This window comes from Neovison vison, chromosome 2 (assembly GCF_020171115.1).
Source record: "Neovison vison isolate M4711 chromosome 2, ASM_NN_V1, whole genome shotgun sequence".
Taxonomy (NCBI): domain Eukaryota; kingdom Metazoa; phylum Chordata; class Mammalia; order Carnivora; family Mustelidae; genus Neogale; species Neogale vison.
Window position 1 is genome coordinate 175114018 of NC_058092.1, and position 22256 is coordinate 175136273.

The window sequence follows — 22256 nt, forward strand, 5'->3', positions numbered from 1 at the left end:
AAGAGCCAGATGCTCAACTGACTGAGCCACCCAGGCGCCACTACAATCTTAGTAACTTAACTTATATTCTATTCGGTTTGGGCATCTGCTTTATGTCTGCCTGGATCAGCATTATTTTACATCTTTAACTATGCAAGAAGATGCAACATCTTCATTACTCAGATTTGTACAATGTATTGAGTGTTAATGATGAAGCATGTCTTGAAACAATGATGTATCTATGTGTTTTCCCCTCCAGTTTTAGCAATCTATATAATTTCTGAGAATCCTATTTCTTAAAAGTATTTTTTTTCCTTAAAAGTATTTTTAAGTGAATTTCTAATCATTATTTGCCCTTTCCCTGCCACCCAGACCTCCTCTCCTCATTTGGCTGTATCCCTTCCTTTAGAAAGTTGCATTCTTTCTTGGGTATGGGTCACTGAATTATTAAGAAAATGTATTGTTGAAAGTGGGGACAGATGCCTGGATACGAAGCATTCATGTTTCCATTCATTCAACATGGTGAGATGACAGTCCGGTGCTAAGAGCTGTCCCAGGCACTGTGCATATGGCTGTCAACAAGTCAGGGCTAGTCCCTCTCCACAGGGACTTCACAGCATATCAAGGAAGACAGCAAAATTCAAAGTTGCTTGTTACAGAAGATGACCAGCCAGGTGTCGTGGCCATATTTACCAGGTGGATCTCACTTACTCTGGGGTTTAGGGAAGGCTTTCTGGGAGAGAGGTCAGGGAGCGGGTGTCTGGTCATGTCAGAATAATCATTCCAAGGTTTTTCTCCAGGATTGCAGAAACCTTACATTCTCTGCATCTGCTTCTCTATATGTATTTTCCAGGAAAATGTTCTTTCATATTTGCTTACTTTTCCACTTAGGTAAATAAAAAAGCATGGCTTTCAGGCAATTAGCTCCCTTATGTCACTTTCTTCTACCTTTTGTTTAAACCACTACTAGTATATCCAGGAAGACAAACCATATAATCCTGCGTTCAAAACTGGGATCATATATAATGTTTGAAAGCTGAACACCATAAATCAGTAAGACTGTGTCCAGCAGATGCAGAAACACACTGAACTCCAGGGGGCCTAGACTTGCTGTGTCTGCCCTATTGGCCTCTAGCCACATCCACACTGAATTAGTAAGGCTTACACTCAATCTCTCAGACTTGCTTTCCTGTCCTCAGCAGGCTAAGAGCCCCTTCTGTCTGAATGTGGGTCAGGGGTTTGACGTCATTGTTTTGACGCACAAATGTTTCATACAGACATGTAAATGCCGGCAAGTTCACATACACAGGCATCCATAAAACCACCATTATTAATGCTCATTTGCTTTGGTTCCATTCTCATTTGTTGGCCAGTCAGTGTGGGAAACTGTTCTAGCACAGGTTCCTTTCCTTTTGCAACGTGATAGTGGTCATGCAACTGATTTAAACTAAATTTCATGGCCACTGATAAAAAGTCAGTCAGTATTTTGTTATGGTTTACCAGACACTATTTTGTATGCACTGCTCCCCTGCCCGTAACACAATTTTGATTTGGTTAAGTTCAATTTTACTTTTTCCTTCAGAATTTTTCAAGTTTGTTAACAGGTCTGTCCAACAGATGGTGCTGTGTACAACATTAAGCCAGGCATTTCACTTCTCGTGGCTCAGCTATTGCTAAAATCGGGACTTGAGGCTTTAAGATTACTCTTTGTCTCCTGGCTGATAAATTAAAAACAAGTTCAACCGAGATGAACCAAAATTGCAATTTTTAACTGAGAAGTATGTATTTTCTGGAGTTACTGTTGCTACAGTTAGATAATAAATTATGGGAAATTTGTTTTCTAGTAATATAACATTATAGCTATCAATTTCTCTTTCCTGCTCCAATTTACAAAAAGAAATAACATAATTATTTCATCTGAAGTGTATTATTTTAAACTTTCACTCGGTCTCATGGGAAAGTGAAGCAATGACAACAGCAAGGAAACAATTTTCCTGGCATTTGTAGCATTGTTTGGGGACCTTCACCCATACTTGATTCCAATACAGTGGTTGGAGTTTTAAAATAACAGCATAATCCTTATATCCTCAAAGCTTTCTTGTGATGCTTAGGTAGCAATGATCTTGATTTTAAAACCTAATAAATGTGGATACATGAGTCTACACACTGTCTAGAGGAGCATTATCTAAAAAATATATATATAATGCAAGCCACATTTGTAATTTTAAATATCCTTTTTTTAAAAAAGATTTTTATTTATTTGACAGACAGAGATCACAAGCAGGCAGAGAGGCAGGCAGAGAGAGAGAGGAGGAAGCAGGCTCCCCGCTGAGCAGAGAGCCCGATGTGGGACTCGATCCCAGGAGTCTGGGATCATGACCTGAGCCGAGGGCAGAGGCTTAACCCACTGAGCCACCCAGGCGCCCCTATAATTTTAAATATCCTTATAGCCACATTGGAAAAATAAAAAAGAACAGATAAAATTAATTTTAATACTATTTTTTATTTAGCCCATAATATCTAAAATATTGCCACTTCAACATGTAACTAATGTAAAAATTATTAATCAGATATAGATTTGTGGGGTGGGATATACTTGGCATATCTGCTGTGTTTTCCACTCACAGCACATCTCTGTGTATAGTTCGGTGTGCTCTGAGCCACACGCAGCTAGTGGTGACCCCAGTGACGGTGCAGGACAGGAGCCCTTCTCGAGCTCTGCAATTCTGAGACCTCCAAGGATGAGGGATTCTTCTGCTAATCAATACTCCCAGTTCCAGCAAAATCACAAACTACAAAACACTCCTTGGGATCTAGCATTGGAGGCACAATTTTAAACACATTCAACGAACTCCATGAGCTTAATTAACTGAAGATTTTAAACAAACTTATTACGAAGGGGATTCAACTTGGTGCACTTTAAAGATGATGTTTTCGGGGGAGCAGAATGAATATTTTGCGCGTTGCACTATCTTTTTCTCAGCAGAGACATGACAAGTGCTTGAACAAGACCCATGTCTGCTACCAAAGAGGAAAGTTGTTCCTGCCACGTGATATCCTCGCGGTGACCGCAGGTTCGTCATACCCAGACCACCTGTCTTCTCTCATTCTAGCCTCTTACTTCAGTAGGAGCTTTGCTAACACACCTGCTTCATTAGCGTAAACATCATTACGCTTTTGTCTCTGGGCTCACCAGTGGCAGAAGTGAATCTGAATTCCACTGTATTTTGCCATGACAGTTTTTTCCTGAATGCATCTCATCTCCTTTTGAGTCACAGAAGAACTAAGATGGTACCTTGATGAGTCACGGAAATTTTAAATAGCAGCTAACATTTATGTAACATTTTTACTCCACACAGAACACTTTCAGAGACATTCTTCGTTTGAGAACACAGTAAGGCGAAGGAGTATTACAGAGAAACAGCTAAATTTGGAGGCAGAAGTCTGGATTTTAGAAGTCTAGATCTCGATCTTTTTATATTTCCTGACTGGGTGGTGGTGATGGGGAGGTAAGAACCAGGACCAGGGCCTCGGCTAGCCTTATGTGACCTGGAAGAGGGAGCCACAGGGGCAGACACTGCCCTGCAGGTAAATGACTTGGGAACATTAGGTTAAGAGACTTTGTCCTGCAGCCACTGTTGGAGCAGATGGCTCAGGTGGAGAAGAGTCAGGATTTTAGCTCCGACCTGCTCTCCTGCACAACTGTACGTAGCAGGGGCAATGAATCCTAACACAGACTGAACGGTTCTCATGTATCGGGCCTTGGATGAAGAACTTTACATACATTAGCTTGTCACTTCCCCCTTGGTTCTCTGTGAGGGACCCTCACTTTACAGACTGCGATTAAAGTTTAGGGAGATTCAGTGCTTGGTTAGGGTCGCACCGGGTCAGGATGGGAATTCCAGTCTACGGGACGTCCACAGATCCTGATCTAACCACATTACACCGGGAAAATTATCCTCTTCCTCGAACCTGTCTTGCCCTGAAGTTGCTCTGACTACTGAGTTATTCTAACTCCTCAATTCTAACTACTAAATTGTGCATTTGGAAAGGCTTTGCATGTTTTGAAATACTACAGAACCATAACCTCATTTTCATGATTGTGTGTAGTCAAAATCTGTTATCAAAATATGGGTTAAGATGATTTTTAGGGGCGCCTGGGTGGCTCAGTGGGTTAAAGCCTCTGCCTTCGGCTCAGGTCATGATCCCAGTGTTCTGGGATCGAGCCCCGCATCGGGCTCTCTGCTCAGCAGGGAGCCTGCTTCCTCCTCTCTGCCTGCCTCTCTGCCTACTTGTAATCTCTGTCAAATAAATAAATAAAATCTTTAAAAAAAAAAGATGATTTATAAATATTTGGGTTTTAAGCTTAGTTATAAAGTTATAGTTACATTGGTTATAAAGCAGGATTCATTTATGTAAGAGGGTTAAAAAGGAGACATTTATGAAGGGCAACTGGGTGGTTCAGTCCGCTAAATGTCTGCCTTTGGCTCAGGTCATGATCTTGGGGTCCTGGGATTGAGCTCCCTGCTTGGCGGGGAGTCTGCTTCACCCTATCCCTCCCCACTGCTCATGTGTGTGTTCTCTCTCTCTCTCAAATAAAAAAAATAAAATATTTAAAAAAATAAAATTGTAGCAAAGAAACTCTTTCTACTATTTCCAAGATAATGCACAAAATCTGGAATGGAGGGTTAAATCATCATTTCTTTTAAACATCTGAGAGATGCCTTGAGTACGGGACAATGATGCCTTGGGGGCATCATTGACGAAGCAAAGATAGGACGAATTCCTATTTGAAAATTGGTTTATTCAAAACAAAATGAACACAAGTCAGCATGAGATCATGGAAGTCCATTCCATAAATAAACCTTAAGAATTTAAAAAAAAAAATCCACTTGTGACTGTTAGGACATACTATAATCTATACTCAAAAACGAAGGAGAACATATTAGAACTCAGTGTCTGCTAGAACTACAGTGTCTGATGCGGTAGCGAGTGGCTATGTTTGGCTACCTGAAATTAATGAAACAAAATTAAAGATTACCCTCCTCAGCTGCACTGGTCACATTTGCAGTACTCCCAAATCACACTACTAGCGATTACCGTTGGACAGCATGCATATAGAGTATTTCCACCATCGTATAAAGTTCTCTCGGACGGCATTGTTTTAGAATGCTCAGGATTCTTCCTAGAATATTGTTACTTTCTCAAAACTTTCCTCAAAGTAAATGCTCCTCTTTAATTTTTTTTTTTTTCCTGGAGATTAGCATTAATGATGTTTGGAGTAGAGGAAACAGACTAACGGGGACGTTTCCTCCAGAGAGCTAAATAACTTTAAGGAGGTTCATTTTCCTGCCCCTCACCAGCAATGCAAGGGAGCCTAAATCAGTGCTGTGTCTGATACTGGGGGTTCAAAGGTGGTTAAGACACATGCCCTACCCTCCGGAGCTTACAGTATTAAGGTAGCTATCCATTAAAAAGAAAAAAAAATCCTTGTGGAACAGAGGCTACATTTCAATCACCAGTGATTTATGATGCTGGCATTTAAAAAACATCAGAAACATGGGCACATCTGGGTGGTTCAGCCAGTTGAGCAAACAACTCTCGGTTTCAGCTCAGGTCATGGTCTCAGGGTTGTGGGATCAAGCCCTGCATCAGGCTCCATGCTCAGGGGAGAATCTGCTTAACATTCTCTCTATCCCTCTCTCTCGGCCGCTCCCCCTGCTCATGTTTTCTCTCTCTCTCTCACATAAATAAATAGGTAAGTAAAATCTTTAAAAAAAAAAAACCACTAGAAACGTAAAAATATTTATATATTCTATTGTCCTTAAATCAAAATAACTACCTTCTCTGGAAGACCTACTTCTCCTCATCTCTCCATTTTTAAATCCTGACTCATCTATATTCTTTTACTATTTTCAAAATGCTAATTCAATTCATTCCCTAGGACGCATTCTTTTCAAATCTTTTTTTTTTTTAAAGATTTTATTTATTTATTTGACAGAGAGAGATCACAAGTAGGCAGAGAGGCAGGCAGAGAGAGAGAGGAGGAAGCAGGCTCCCTGCTGAGCAAAGAGCCGGATGCGGGGCTCGATCCCAGGACCCCAGGATCATGACCTGAGCCGAAGGCAGATGCCTCAAACCACTAAGCCACCCAGGTGCTCCCTTTTCAAAGTTTTTAATTGTGTTTTCTTATCAATTTCCTTATAAGAGAATGACCGCACTTCATGCTTCAAATTAAGGTAATAAAAATTAGAAATCTTAATTACCACTGCATGTTCCTGTTAGAAATCATTTGAAGTGATAGATGGCATGTGATCTAAATGTTAGTATCATATACAAATATGACTATTCTTCTGGACCTTCAATCTAGCTTTGTAGAAATTTTCCTCTTTAAGTTTATTTTCTTCTCCACAGGACACACATTTCTAAAAGCAATGGGGTATGGTTACATCTTTGAAAACAAGGTAGGACAAGATTTCAATGCCAGCATTGCTACTCAGAACTTCCATTCCCTCACCTGTAAAGTGTGATTAAAACAATCTACTTTATAGTACTATACTTTAGTTTTAAGTTTTCATATAGAAAGGAATTGATCACTGCCTCATTAATGGTAGACACTCAACAACTCTAAGTGTCCTTCTACCCCACTGTAAAAACATCTTTCAAGTCCTGGTTGGCTGGGATGTGTCGTATACAGAACCTCTGGCAGGGCAATTCCCCCTCTAGAATGAATAGTGACAACAGCTGAGATTTACTGACGGCTTACGGAGTGTCAAAGGCTGTGTCTCACAAGGGCTTCACAGGATTATTTTTTCCCAGTCACAACCCTACAGAGGAAGGAAGGTGACCTCCATTTTACAGAAATGGAAGAAGCTTGCAGGGACCAAAGAACTTCCCCAGATGCCTTCCAAAAGCCAGTAAATTCAAGGCTAAGACAGTGAATTTTATGGTATGTGAAATACATGTCCAATAAAGCTGTTCTTTAGAACTGCTGAATTTGTAGTGATTAGGAACTCAGTATAAAGATTCACTCTGTGGTGAACTTGGTCTCTGATTGCTTTTGACCTTTTTAAAGGAAACCTCGCATCAAGTACCTAGTCTCAAAACAAGTCTATTCCCAACATCTGGTCAGAAAACCTGCTTGGTTCTGAGGGTCAGACAGCTGCGGGAGGGGACATGCTCCAAAAACGGTGACAGGTCAGCCACATAAGCTTATTACTAGGAGGCACAGAACATGACCCAGACTCCAATAACTAGCCTGCAACTTATTTTTTTTCTGTGATGATTGCCCAACAGAAATTAAAAATTTGCAAAGAATGTTGAAATCCTCAGGAACAAAACGGAGATACAGGAAAGGATCCGGAAATAATAATTCCAAAAATAAAATGCAAACGTATTTCCTTAAAAATGTCCTGCATGCTTTGCATATCTTCCACCATTATTAACCTCCCCCTTATGCTTCTTGCACTTAGAAGACTCTCTTGGGTTTTGGAAAGATGAACATATTTGACTAGAGGCCGAAAGAATCATCAATGTACTATCTGTACATTAGTATTGTGAGAAAAAAAGGCTGTCGGATTAAAAGGAGCTTCCTGCCTGAGATTCAGAAAGCAGCAACAAACGTCGGGGCTGCAGACTCCCAGGTCAGAACACGACCTTCAAGCGGCATGAACTTCAACATGGCCAGGCCTTTGATGTCACTTGCTGCCATTTACAGAGACAAGGAGTCGTCATAATTACCTTCATCCATGCCATTCAGCAGTTCGGTTAAATCTTCATTTTTACTGTCAAACTGATGCTCCTTCCACGTCTCACCATTTTCACTTCGAAGAACAATGAGTTCTCTCTCTTTTCCTCGCATAGACCCAAAGTGAGGGATTTCCACTATGACAGGGCTGGAAGAAAAATCCACATTATTTTGCGATCAAATGAGACATATTTGTAGCATCATACTTTCAAAAACAGTGTCATCAACAGTATTCATTTGAAAATCAGAGGTGCCACTAAGGTTGGGAATAACTTCAAAGCTGCAGAATCATTTGCTAATTAAATAATATGTTAGAAGCCTGAGAACATGCCATCATTCATTCATTCACCAACAATTCATAAGGGCCTACTGCCAGTTAGGCATTTTGATTTAATAAGGGGAAAATATTCAGCACATATAAACAGGATTTTTGAATCAAGGAATTGAAAGTTATGAAAACAGACCATAAGAAAGTTGGTCCATTTTTAAAAACACAATAGCTATATTATATTATGCAAAAAAGCTAATGATTTAAAAGGACACAGTCATTTCTTTGAAAAAAGAAATTCTGTAGATTTCCTGCTTCGAAAGATCACAGGTGTTTGTCCCTTAGCAAGCAAATGATCAATCGACATAGTCATTTACTCCCTCCAACAGTGACTTCCTTTCTCTCGTTTTTAATTTGTGAAATGGTAGTGGGCAACTTCACTTCCTAACTCTAGTATAACCTACACAGGAAGATTTAAACTTCTGAAAAAGCACTTGTCGGCTTGAAATTGTAATATAGCCACACATTAAGTTTTGACAGTGTCCTTTTGCCAAAGAATGTGGACAGGATGGCTGCAAATTGAAGACAGCCAGTTGAGCACAGGAATAATTTTGTTAACTTTTAAAATAGGATAAATGCTAAAAAAGATGGATGGAAGTAAGCAGACCACAATCACACACAGTTTATGTAGTTGGATTGTGCAGCTTTATTTTATGACATTTAAGTAGACAGTATCATTATTCTCCTACAGAGGTTGTATGTAACCTCACCTCTTAACCTATGTGTTTAAGTACAGGTCATAATAGGACACATGGGTTTAAAAAGGTAAGAGCACATAAAGGGAGAGGCATTGCAATGATCCAATAACATAAGAATATAGGAGCATTTCATTTATTAACAAAAGCATTCACTTAAAGTGGGATGATAAATACAATTATTCTTTTGGCAAAATAATTACAATTAACTCAAATTAAGGATTTAAAAATTTATATTTATATATATATTTTTATTTTTTATATAATCTTAAATGAATTTATATATAGGGATTTAAAATTTTTTATTTTTTGATAGAAACAAAATCAAGTATTCCTGAGAGGGTTAATAATTTCAAGAGTTAAGATATTTAACATAGCTTTAACTATGTCTGATTTGACATTAAATTTTTTTTTTTTTTTTAGAACTAGATACAATCTTTGCAGGTTAATGTATCAGATACTGTCTCTGTAAATATTTAAAGAATGTGGCTTTGTGTAGGACATTCAACAATACTGGAGAGAAGGTATGAACCAGGGCCTTTGACCAAGGTGAAAGCCAAGCATAACTTTTCATAACAGGTCTCTTCATGCAGACTGCCAAGGCAAATTCACCAATCAGACAGACAAGCAAACAAACAACAAATACCAACACATTTCAGCTTACACAAAACAAAACAAGACAATTTAATAACTTCAGTAGAATATTCTATCTGCTGCCTCGTTGGCTTTCTTTACATATCTTCTATGCCCAACATTTAATCAAATTCAGTTTACTTCTTGAGGACATGGCTTTCTCAAAGCCCATAAAGATTACTTAGTATGCATAAGTATGTACTTTTAAAAAAACTGTAACTCCAGACACGTACATATATGTATATAAATATATGTACACACATATATATTCACACATGTATATATCCTTTACAGCAAATGTTGATTCAAAGCCTCCAAATACCTTCTCTTAATGCTGCGTTGAAATGAGATCGTCAGTCTGTCTTAAAGACTATCATAACCAGTTGAAACATTTCAAAATAAAGAAAGGTTTACAGAAGCACAGATTTATGAAGCGGGGGGTTCGCAGTGAACTCCACATGCTCGGAAAGCACAGGGAAGGGAGCAGTGCTACAGCTAAGTCAAGCCACTATGGTTCCTGTTTCTTTCAGTGACACACATCAACTGAAAGCATTAAAAACTGAAAAGATAAAAATAAAATTCAGACAAGAAGAAGACCATGGGTGTGACAGAAAAAAATTGAAAATGGAAAAAAGAATTGTAGACATTCTGTATCTTGTCTATAAAGATCCTACCCAATAAATTTTGTTCCTTGAGGCCCAAGCTGCAGGATTCGGCTAACCAAGCTCTCGCCCTCATTTACAGGGGGAGGATTGGTAGGAAGATGCAGTTTACTGAATAACATCCATGCAGCAGGAAGAGAAACGAGAAGGGGAAATCGTGAACACACTGTCCGTCACGACAGAGCCTGCCTCATTTGCACCCAAGTGCCACCTCAGAAAATGAATTCTTTTTTTTTTTTTTTTTTTGCAAAAGCCCATATCACCATGGATTAAGTTCCCTAAAAAGTATCTTTAAAAAAGACATGTACCCATAGTAGTCATTTATTCAACGTGGTGAGAGAGTTCCGCCATCTATATTTTTCCCTAAGAATGGTGCCTTGACTTCCACGGGGGGCCGCTGGGGTTCCGTGCACTCACTGAGCAGAGAACATGCTTTGTGGTTAGTAAAAGCTTTGACCAGCAAACTGAGTTAAGGAAGTATCAGCCTACTAGCTTTTCAGAGAATGACACAGCTTTTGGGACCTTTTGACACTCCACGAAAGGTGTACTCCGTCGCAATGGTCCAACTAAGTAGTTTTAAGCATTAACTACTTGAGTTTTTAAAAAGGGCAAAGAAAATCAAATGTATCACACAAGGGCCAAGACAAAAATTGATCAAATGACTTACCCTAAAAATTGTGCCCCTGCAGGACCCATTTCTACCAGCCTACTGGCTAATCCCTCTCCTTCCACCATGGGGGGTGGGTTGGCCAGTTTATGTCTCTTTACCAAGCGGCAGGTGATGCGGGTGGGCGCCGTGCACTTGCGCGGAGGGATGATGATTCTCATCCCGTGGTGACGGCTCCCTCTCATGGAGCCGCCTCTTGCATCCACCATAAAGCTAACCAGGAACCTGCGGGGAGAAGACCGGAGATGAAGTCAAGGATGGAAACATGTCATCTTCACAGGAGATTTTGAGATTAAACGTTAGGGTTTAAAACGACAGACAATGTAGCTATCATTTCCTCTCTTTAAAAATACATTGGAAGTAAATACGGTGGAGTCACATCAAACATGCATTCGACGTGTGAACTGGGCAGAAAGCGGGGCGTGAGAACTTAGTTTTGGTGGGACGCTGGCCTCCTCACAGAAGCCAGCCACTTTGTCAGAAGCTCAGATTGAGGAACAGTGAACATTTCCAAGCTGGGATTAAAAACTGGCTCTTACAGGAGTGTCACGCATGTAAAAACCCGAACTCAGACCGCTCTATGTGGCCTCTGTGAACGACTTCAGCTGTATTCAAGCGTCATTTTAACTATCGGTGGGGTTAGCCAGATGCTGACTATGGCATTTCTCTCCCTGACAAGTCAGATGAAACTCCACGGTATGTCTTAACATGCACAACTCATAAAATAAATAGATACCGAATCATACCACACACTCTTAATTTTTACTACCACAAAGCAGAATATAAGAATAAAAGCAGATGGCTAGTTTTACTCAGGCAATTTTGATGGAAAGGGATTTAGTCTTTTCCGTATAAACTTGGCATTAATACTGTTTAAAATAGCCTCCACTTGAGTATCTGTACAGCCATTCAGAACTGAACAGCCTTTAGAAAATGTCTCTAAATGGTACATTATAATTCTATCATTGGTCTTTCTATTAAAGCTAATGGAGAAAAATTATTTGTCTGCATGTAGACATGAAAGTGTAAGGAAATTATTAGTATCTTATCTGGGTTATAGCATATCCTAATTCCTATCACATGCTCCTAGAGCATCCTCCTCAAATCTCTGGTATTACAAAGCACTCCAGTGAATGTACACCAATGAGTCCAACATACGGAAGAGTGTAAGTCAGACAGGAGAACATCTGTCCCTCTGCATTCCAACGTTCACATGTGAAAATATGCTTATTACTGGAGCAGCACCACATGTTGATAAGTTAGAAAATTATCTGAATAGCTATAGTATTAGGGGAGAGAATAATCCCCTCCATCAAAATGTTCTACTAAATATATCTCATCTAAATGCAGTTCTAACATCCTGCAAGCAGATTTTAGGACTTTGCATGGAGGTCCAAGCTGGGGACCTTTCCTTAAGAGTGATGCTTCTGGACCTCAGAAGAGGAGCCTCTCTAACAAAGCAAACTGGCCTGACATTCCCGTGGAGAAAGGCAATATCACGGGGCTCATTTTTTAGCCAATCAGATGTTCAGAACCAACTCTGGTCATCAGTTAGGCGGAATCATTTTCACACTCTTCTGCTTATCTTAGATTAAGCCATTTTCCTCTGGATTACTTTTTTTTTTTTAAACATTAGACCTACTTCGAGAGGCTGGAACCAGTATCGTATTCAAAGTAAGAGGGGAAGAGACTGACCTCCTCCAAAACAAGACAAACACACAACTCCCAAGTCAAAGACAGATGTCCTTGTTCTCTTGTGCAAGTGTCCACATGAATTGCCTCCAGGGCTAAATGATAACAAGGCTCACGTGAGACTGCTCTGGTGAACCCACACTGTCTTAGACATACACATACTTAGCAGCGACCTTTACTCAGGTAAATGAAGACAACAAATGAAGGCAACTTTGTAAAGAAGCCCAAGACAAAACCTGATCCTTCACAGCAGTCAGTACTGAAAATCAACTCCTGATTGGGAGTAAAAGCAACAGAATGGATTAGACATGATTCAAGACAAACTCTGGGGGTCAGGTAGCTGGCTCACTTGGTGGAGTATCTGACTCTTGATCTTGGGGTCATGAGTTTGAGCCCCATGCTGGGTGTAGAGATCACTTAAATAAAACTTCAAAAAAATAAACTCTGGGTTTGAAAATTTGGTTGTATTAGTACAAATAAACACCGAAGTGTTTACATGACAGCTGATGCCAACCATACAGAATGGTATTTCAGATCAGGCCTGCCTTGTTCACTGCTTGACCTGCAGAGCCGAGCACAGTTCCCAAAGACAGTAAGCACATAATAATTGCTTACTGAGTGAGCCACTGAACAAAAACTCTTGTGTTAAGGGTGCTTAGGAACTGCCTAGGTCAGACGAGGTTACTAATACTAAAAATATGTCTATATGAAAAAGATATATATATATATCTGCTGAGCAGTCTGAAGGTCATATAAGAAGGTTATCCATGTTGATATAAAAATATCCAAAGTACAGGGGCACCTGGTGGCTCAGTGGGTTAAGCCTTTGCCTTTGCTCAGGTCGTGATCTTGGGGTCCTGGGACTGAGTCCCACATCGAGCTCTCTGCTCGGCAGGGGCCCTGCTTCTCTCTCTCTCTGCCTCTCTGCCTACTTGGGAACTCTCTCTGTCAAATAAATGAGATCTTAAAAAAATATATCCAAAGTACAAAGAGTATCAGAACCAAATGGAAAAAACAGGTCTTAGACAATTTTAACAACAAATTAGAAGAAGCTCTTTCTCTGGGTTCCCCATAGCACCCACTGCCTCGCTGGTATTCATTAGCAATCTTTTATTGTTCTAAGGTTTTCAACTTTAAGAGCCAGTTGACTGAGGAGAGGTGAGAATAAATGTTAAGCAGGATAGGATCCTATTATTCAGTAACAATCATGAAATACAGTGATTTGTTTTCCAAACTCATTCCTTACATATTCTGTGCAAAATAAAATCTCATGCAAAATAACTCCTTAGAAACAAATCAGAAGGTGATGTTTAATCATATTGGTTGCATCTTATTAATACTTACACTAAAGCAGGAATTCTACAAATGATCCTAAAACTAACACATGAATGATTCTACTTTTAAGAACAGCGGGATGACGAAAGCAGATACACTACAGACATTGACACATCTAACTGCGGGAAAACTTCACATAAATTAAAAATACAAAAAAGGATGGTTCACATCAAAGACACAGTTATCACCTTGAATCATACTGAGGAAGTGGAGAAGAACAGCTGCAAAATAATTTAGAAGCAAATGGGAAAAATTAATGTAAGATAATTAGAAGCAGGCAACAGAAAATGTCAATGATAAGCAAAGAAAAAATAAAAACCATCAGAGAGTGAAACCAAGGCATCTGGCATTTGTGGGACAACCTGGAGAAATATTTGTTTTACGTGGCTACAGAAGCTACTCCCCGGACCTGGCATTAGGGAATCGTTTCCGAGTGTATGCCACGTCAGTAGTTTCCTTTTCAAACACGCCCACACTAACTGCCATTATTTTTGCTCTCCCGGACATGGCCACTGTCTTCAATAAATTCAGGAGGAAGGAGAGAGAAAGGACGTATTCAAATATTTCACTGTTTCCAGTGTATGGGAAAGTTTACTTCTGATTTTATTATTCTGTGCTCCTTTAACTCCTCATTGAAGTTCAAACCACCATTTGAAGCAAAGCCCAAGAGCTGATTGAATTGGACCCTAGTACTTTTCTTTCCTGTGTGGAGAATACAAGATGCTGGTTCTAGGTCTTTGAGACACGGCAACAATTTATTAAGCTTGATACAAGGAACTCTTGAACATGCTGCTCACGGAGTGTGTCCCCGGTATTTTTTATTTTCTTTCTCAACGGATTTTTTTTCTTTCTTTCTTTTTTTTTTTTTTTGCATTTGCAATGTTAGATCCATAAACATCTAACATCGGTGGTGTAAATATTTTAAGCAATTAAAAATTAATGTTACTATAATTAAGATTTTTCTGATTGAGTTAAAGAAATGCAATGTTATTGAGTCGAAGACCGCCATGTAGTTTATAGTTGATAAAGCCCTTTCATGTCAGCTATTTCCATTTGAATGATACCGCACGTCCTTGTGCCACAAGCCACAATTCTGTAAGAATGCTTCAAATAACCTGCAGTCTGAGTCTCACTTTTCGTCTACAGAATGGGGGTAATGAGTAAAACCTACCTCCCAGTGTCATTTCAAGGTTCAAACAAAAATTAAGTAGGATAATACATGTAAAACATTTAACACAATGCCAGGCACATACAAAGGTAAACATTAGCTGTAACATTTATTTCAATTAAAAGCAGCAGAAAATACTTCATGGAATACATACAGCACTTCAGTAATGTTAATTAGTGTTAATTTATTTAATTGCAAGCTAATCCACCCTTGTTCTGGGTCACAACTAATTTATGGCCCAAATGCCAGTTTCAGAAGTGAAAACATCTGGATGTTTTTCAGCCTCTCAATTATTTTCATTCTATTTGAGAAGATTCAATTACCCCATGTTTTAATTACCAAAAGGTAAAGAATCCCACATCAAAATATACAGTGATGATCAGTTTGGCAGTTGGAGCAAGTGACCTCCCACCACCTACCCCAGATTCCGCCAACCAGTGGAACAGCAGGGAAGAGCCTGTCCCATGTGGTTTTTACCACTGCACCCCTAGGGTACACACATTGGTACCTTCACTTTTTAAAAGTGAATTCCTTTCTTTCCATTTTAAAATTAATTTCTCTTCTTCTAGTTATAATTTAATACAACTTAAGCATAATCTCATTTCAGGAATACAGAAGGTACCAAACTTGATCTGGAGATTTCAGGCTCAAAGCAAAGCATGAAAGCAGTCAGCGAGGTAAATGATCAGACAGACCTACATATTGAATTTTTCATTAGAAAGAAAAATTAGGTACTCAGAAATAAAACTTGATCTCAATCAGGTAAAATGAAGGGAAATGACTAGATGTAATTTTTTTTAATTGAAAAGAAAAATTAAGGACCTGGGAATAGCACCAGAAAGGCAAGAAATTTTTATGTAACAATACTCTAATTCTCTTCCTCTCTAACACTGTGCTTCCTTCAACAAAAAACAGATATATCATTTTGCTCAGAGGAAAAAAATGACCAATGACTTACAAATATACATCACATATACTCACTAATGAAGTCTTCAGAAGACCAGGATTTCATACATATGAAGCTTGTTGATATGAATTTATAACTCCAAATAATAAATGTAATGTTCATTTAACAGGATAAAGAAAAGTGAGTTTAAGATTACTTACCCAGAATGAACAGGACTTGAGACAAGATTGACATTGTCCAAGGTATCTGCAGCCCAGCTATAATGTCTTAGAGAATCTGAATCAAATTCTCTTGTGAATGTTAGATGCTGCAAAATAAAATGATATATGGCATCAACAACCCACACAAGATACTGTTTCTCTGTACCTACAAATACACCTGTATGTTAAGTCCAGAGAGTGAAAATAAACCATTTGTACTCTAGGTCTGTAGGTCTACATTGAAGTTTCAAGAGCAGGAACCAAAGCTTATTGATATGTTGTGTTATTTCAATCTTTTAAGAAAGCATCCTGAGTAACTGGCATGACAAAAGGAATGTCACAGATTTCAAACCGGAAGTAGACATAAAGCACGCCTGCTGATTACTAAAGTTATGATCATCGACGGGAAGAAAGGCATTTGAGTGTAACCTAAGAAGCGACTTTTCCATGAAACACAGTATATATGTATAGCATATGCAAATAGTATACTATAGTATATGCGAAACTATGATAATTTTGACTTCAGTTTTGACATTATTTTCTTGAGAATGAACAGTTTGAGTCTGTCAGTTCGAGGAAAGTAACTGATGGATTATTTGTTAATGATAAAATCTGAGCTTTCAAGCAAATTAGAATTTCAGAAACTTTATGTCCACGTCTAATGAGCTCAGTGGTGATATTAACAAATGTGATATATTCCTTTTGGATAAGAAATGTGTGCCAACAATATAAAGATTTGCATAAATTAGTAAAGCAGTATTTTCCAAATCACCAATGAATGACGTTCTATGGGCAAAAGGTACATCAATGTGGAAATGCTAACCATGATTTTAATGACTTGAACACACCTCCCAATTAATTTTACAAGTATAAAATTCTTTCCCATATTAAAAAAAAAAAATCAATCTTGGTGACTTTTGTTTTTCCAAGGTGGGCAGAGCCTGGCTGCCACACCAGATAGTTACAGAAATGGGCTCAGAGAGCAGCGAGCGCAGCTGAGGGAGGGGAAGACCTGGAAGAGCTGCGTGGAATTTCTGTCACCATTTTTAACTTGGGTGCCTTTGTCAATGATCCGTACAGACAGAATTGGGGCTTTGTACCAACGAGCTACTATTGGGGAATAGAAAAACCAAGGGGGTTTCTGTGGAGATTTGGGCAGCCTTGAGCATGTTCCAGATTTCTGTGAAGAACATCTGCTCAATTCTGGGGCTGTGTGGAACAGGAAGCTCAAAATCTATCCAGAAAAACCTCTAAAAGGCACACTGTTGCTTCTGGGCAGTTTCATGAGGAAAAATTGAGTTTGGGACTCGTCAGGGGAGGGGATCACACAAGATTCTCACATAAGGATCCTCACAAAGGCCAGGAACAAAGCCGGGAGAGTCTGAGTTTACCAGGGCTGCAAATGGTTTTGCCTCATTGCAGTGGAACCTTGACTGGGATTGAAATAATCAGCCACCACTCTGTTTGCCCAGCAGAGGCAGGGAGCGCCCTCTGTGGAGAATGACATCATCATCGGGAGTGTCCTGCCTACAGCTTTTTATATACCATGTCCTGCTTGCAGTGAGAAATTGCCAAGCATGGGCAGAGCACATGAACAAAAACAAAATAAAACAGATACTATAAACAGACTCCCAGGTCATCCTACATTTTGAAGTAAGCAAGTAAGAACTTCACGACGGCTCTGATTAATTTGTTAAAGAAAACAGGGAAAAACATAGGAAAGAAGTTAAAAGGGGGCTGATTTTTTTAAAAAGATTTTATTTATTTGACAGTGAGAGAGAGACAGACAGACAGAGAAAGAGGAAACAAAAGCAGGGGGAGTGAGAGAGGGAGAAGCAGGCTTCCTGCAGAGTAGGGAGATGCATGCGGGGCTTGATCCCATGACTCTGGGATCATGACCCAAGCTGAAGGCAGCTGCTTAACCACTGAGCCACCCAGGCACCCTGAAAGGTGGCTGATTTAATAGAGTCCTGGAATACATGTAAGAAAGAATCAAATGGGCATTTATTCACTTGTAAATACAATTCAGTTCTTGATGAGACACAACAGAAACAGGGTTAGAAAATTGGAAGTGTAAATGGAAAAATGCACAAAAGAAAGGATTTAATAAAAGAACGGAAACTACAGAAAATCATATGAGTGACCTATGGAACACAGAGAATAGTTTTCCCACGTGTAACTGGACTCTGGGAAGAGGAGAGTAAGGCAGAAGCTACATGAGGAGGGAACAGCCTTCCTTTACTGGTCCCCAGCCCGACAGGGACAGAGCCTCCAGGCAGAAACTGGGAAGTCTTCACCGGGAATTCCCAGTGACTTAGGATTCACTGAGAATTGGGATTTCCCAGTAACATGTCCCTGGCTCCTCATTTGAGTAGAAATCATGGATGGCAAGCTCTCCACCATGGAGAGAGCTTTTACTGAGCTCCGTGGTCAAAAGTCACTGCACTGTTGAGAAGTATATGAGGAATAAAATAAACAAATAAGCAAATGGAACAAGAGTAAACTGGAAGAAATAGAGGGACTTCAGGGAGAAGAAAGCTTAAAATTTTTCATTGATGTCCAGAGAGAGATGAGATCTTCTTCTACTTATAAAGCAATAAAATACTAAAAACAAACAAAAAATCCAGAAGAAAAAATAACTCAAAGAAAGTAACAAATATGACAGCGCTGAAGTTAATAAAAAAGTATCTAGAAGTTAGGGGAATATCTTCAAATATAGAAAATAGGAGAACATATAAGAAAGCAGAGAATCATTTCAGGACTTTCAAACCTATTTCCTTTCTCCCCTCTCCCCCCAAAAAAGTTCCAGAAAGAGAAAACAGTGAAATAGAGGACAAGAAATCAAGGAAATAACTCAAGAAACTTCACTAGAGCAAAAGCCCTGAGTTCCCAGAGTAAAAGGACCCACTTGACTGACTAGTACTATGAATATAAACGCAGTTTAGCACACCATCATGAACTTTCAGGACTTGGAGACAAAGAAAGAGCCTGTAGATTTACAGAGGAAAAATGATCACAGGACAGACTTCCATCAGACTTTTAACAGCAAAAACTGAAGTTTAGGGCATTGGAGCAATTCCTTCAATGTTCTGAGAGGAAATGATTTTCAACCCAGAATTCTAAAACTACCCCCCCAAAAGTATGAAAACAGAATTAAGATATTTTCAGAAATATAAACTCCCTCCCCCAAATATATTTCTCATGAATCCTGTAAGGAAACTATTGGAAAATGTACTCCATCAAAATGAAGGATTAAACCAAGAAGATGGAAGACACAGTCTAATGTAAGAACACAGGGAATTTTCATGGTGACAGCAAAGGAAGTCCCAGGAGGACATCCATGCAGTGGGCCTAAAAGGAACCTGACAAGTAAGAAAGCTCAACGAGAGATGAATTAAGCAGATGAAATTCATAGAACAGCTGATGAGTGTGAACATATTAGAGGAGACTGGCACAGCTGGGGAGGGGTTTGGGGGCTGGACTAGGAATACACACAGAAGACACCAAGTAAATGAAAAACATCTAGGGAAAGCAAAATATTGTGCCCGAGAGAAAATACAATCATAATACACTTCACATCTGTGGATAACATTTATATAGGTAAAATACTAGAAGCACTAAGTACTGGCAGAGCCGAAATAAAACACAACTGTTTTGGGAAAATGGGGGGATAGAAAGTGTGTGTGGTCGGAGGGAAGAGGTATTCAAACAGTTAAAACTTCATCTTCCATTTTGGGAAGTCGACAAATAACTCCTGAAATGGGCAAAAGCCAACAGGAGGCCACATATACATATTATTTGGAGACACAGAAGCACATAACAAGATTGTTCGAAAGGTACTTTGAGGAGTTGTCTCTAGAGAGGAGAGACTGGAGGCTGAAGATGTATGTGGAGATTCTCTTTCCTAATGAGTACATCTTATAAAAATGACATGGCTTATTTGTTTGCATAACTTCGATAACAAAACATAAATTTGGGGGTGCCTGGATGGCTCAGTTGTTAAGCATCAGCCTTTGGCTCAGGTCATGGTCCCAGGGTCCTGGGATCGAGCCCCGCCATTGAGCTCCTGGCTCAGCAGGAAGCCTGCTTCTCCCTCCCCACTCCCCCAGCTATGTTCCCTCTCTCGCCTGTGTCTCTCTCTGTCAAATAAATAAATAAAATCTTAAAAAAAAAAACCACACACACAAATTTAAAAACTTACTGTGAATTACAAAGTTTTTTTTTTTTTTTAAAGCCCTGAAATCAAATTGGAAAAGAGTAAGAGACCACAACAGCAAGGTCCTAACCCCAAAAGAATAACACATCATCACTTCAGAAAGCTCCCTAATTCTACATGGGTTGACTGTAGATTATGTGTTGGTGTTAGTCTGGCCTTATTTACCAATTTTACTGACTTTTGGAGACCCCAACCAACTAACCTTCAGAATAGGGCAAATAAAATATGGGTAGTGATGCTCACTGTATTTAATTTTTTAGCAAACTATAATTCCTATCTTTGGGGTCCCGAGGTCATTTTTCACAAAGGACCCATTTTTTTTTTTCAAAGTTCTAATAAATAAGTAATACCACTCCTCTTTGGCAATTACAGTAAATTATTTACCTTTGGTACTCTTAGCAACATGCACTGGCAACATTAATTATTGAAACAATGAATTATACCACGCAAGAAGGTATCACCACCATCATGTACTATTTATGGAGGTGAAAGCATGCCAGCACTTGGATCCCAAGTCCCTGTCAGCCCTCCTGACTCCTGTACTGTCCAAGCTCTCTGCCACTCATCAAAACTTGGTCATAACACAAATGAACCAACGTATAATGAGCAGATATACTTGATCAGAATGATGACCTGTATATCCCAATATTTGTCCCAGTTTTTTTTTCCCCCAGCGAGGTTTGCTTAGGCTTATGACCAGACTTACCAATTTTAATAAGCTAAACACAAAAACGTACTCTTCCTTTGTAGCATCCATAGAAACACAAAATAAGGCAATTGGATGGAACCTATATTTTTTATAGAAAGAGACTGAATTTGTAGCTTCACTTCTGAGCTCCCTGTCACCAAAGGGTGAAAGCTCTCTTTCTAAATTCTATAGATTAGCACTTACTTAAAACTGAAATTTAATTTATTTTTTAAAAAATGTTATTTATTTATTTGACAGAGATCACAAGCAGGCAGAGAGGCAGGTAGGCATAGAGAGGGAGGGGGAAGCAGGCTCCCTGCTGAGCAGAGAGCCGGATGCGGAACTCGATCCCAGGACCCTGAGATCATGACCTGAGCCAAAGGCAGAGGCTTAACCCACTCTGCTACCCAGGTGCCCCTATTTTATTTATTTTAATAAACAATATGAATTCCAGAAGGTTCTGTCATGTTATTGTGAATGGCACTATGGTACCAACAAAAAGCTTTTCCTCTGTTTACGGAACAAATAGACATTTAAAACAATAAACAGGATAGCACATTATGGTGATGGTTAAATAAATGAACTAGATTGGCTCTTGAGCTTCCCACCACAAGTAGGGTGTCCCCAGGGTTTAATGGAAAAAGTTGGCAGACCTAGATTTGAAAATTGCCTTTGCTACTTCTTAATGGAGAACACTTCATTCCCCCTCCTGAGTTTTCCACTTTGGTAAGGTAACTCAGTTGTGTAACTATGGGCCTCTTCCTATCCCTTTACATTGGGCCCTGGAGAGGTGGAGTGATTTATTTGGCTGGTAGATCTGGGAAAAGGTAGGAGGGAAGGCTCTGCTCAAACCCAGTGTTCACTCTCCTGGGCTTGAGCTTGGGCCCAGAGAGCACACATGCCCCTCAGCGCCCTGAAGCTTACTTCCTTGAAGGGTATGCCTGCACCAGCATTGGCGATGTGGGCCACCATAGAGGCCACGTGTCTATTTCAGTGGTTCGGTTAGCACGCCTACGTGCCTCCGACACTAAGCCAGCCCTCGACCTGGCCTCCAGTAGGAATAAAGGAAATATTTTGCCTTTGACCTTTCCTTATCTTTCTTTACTGAAAGCCCTTTTGGAGATGCCCCAACATGGCTTCCTGGCTTCATGATCCAAAGGGTATTTCTTAGCTTTTCTTAGTCTTAGTTTCCTCATTTGCAAACTGAGGGTTGGTTGCTGTGGAGATTAAATACAAATGTACACCAAAAATCTGGCACCAAGGTCAGGGCTGGCATGGAGTCATACTGACGTTTCTTTATATGTGTAGTCATTTCTGCTTTTCAAAGGGCTTTCATTTA

The 22256-nt window shown here is 39.6% G+C and overlaps 1 protein-coding gene across 30 annotated transcripts in view; it reads right to left on the reverse strand.

Annotated features, from left to right (window-relative positions):
• ANK3 (ankyrin 3) overlaps positions 1-22256 on the reverse strand; it is a 667998-nt gene that overhangs the window by 64407 nt on the left and 581335 nt on the right. For all 30 annotated transcript variants that reach the window (XM_044239577.1, XM_044239576.1, XM_044239560.1 and 27 more), the window contains 3 exons: positions 16014-16120; positions 10712-10936; positions 7720-7874 (listed from right to left, as the gene is read on the reverse strand). In XM_044239577.1, the coding sequence (XP_044095512.1) occupies positions 7720-7874; positions 10712-10936; positions 16014-16120 (487 nt within the window). The remainder of the gene's footprint in view (positions 1-7719; positions 7875-10711; positions 10937-16013; positions 16121-22256) is intronic.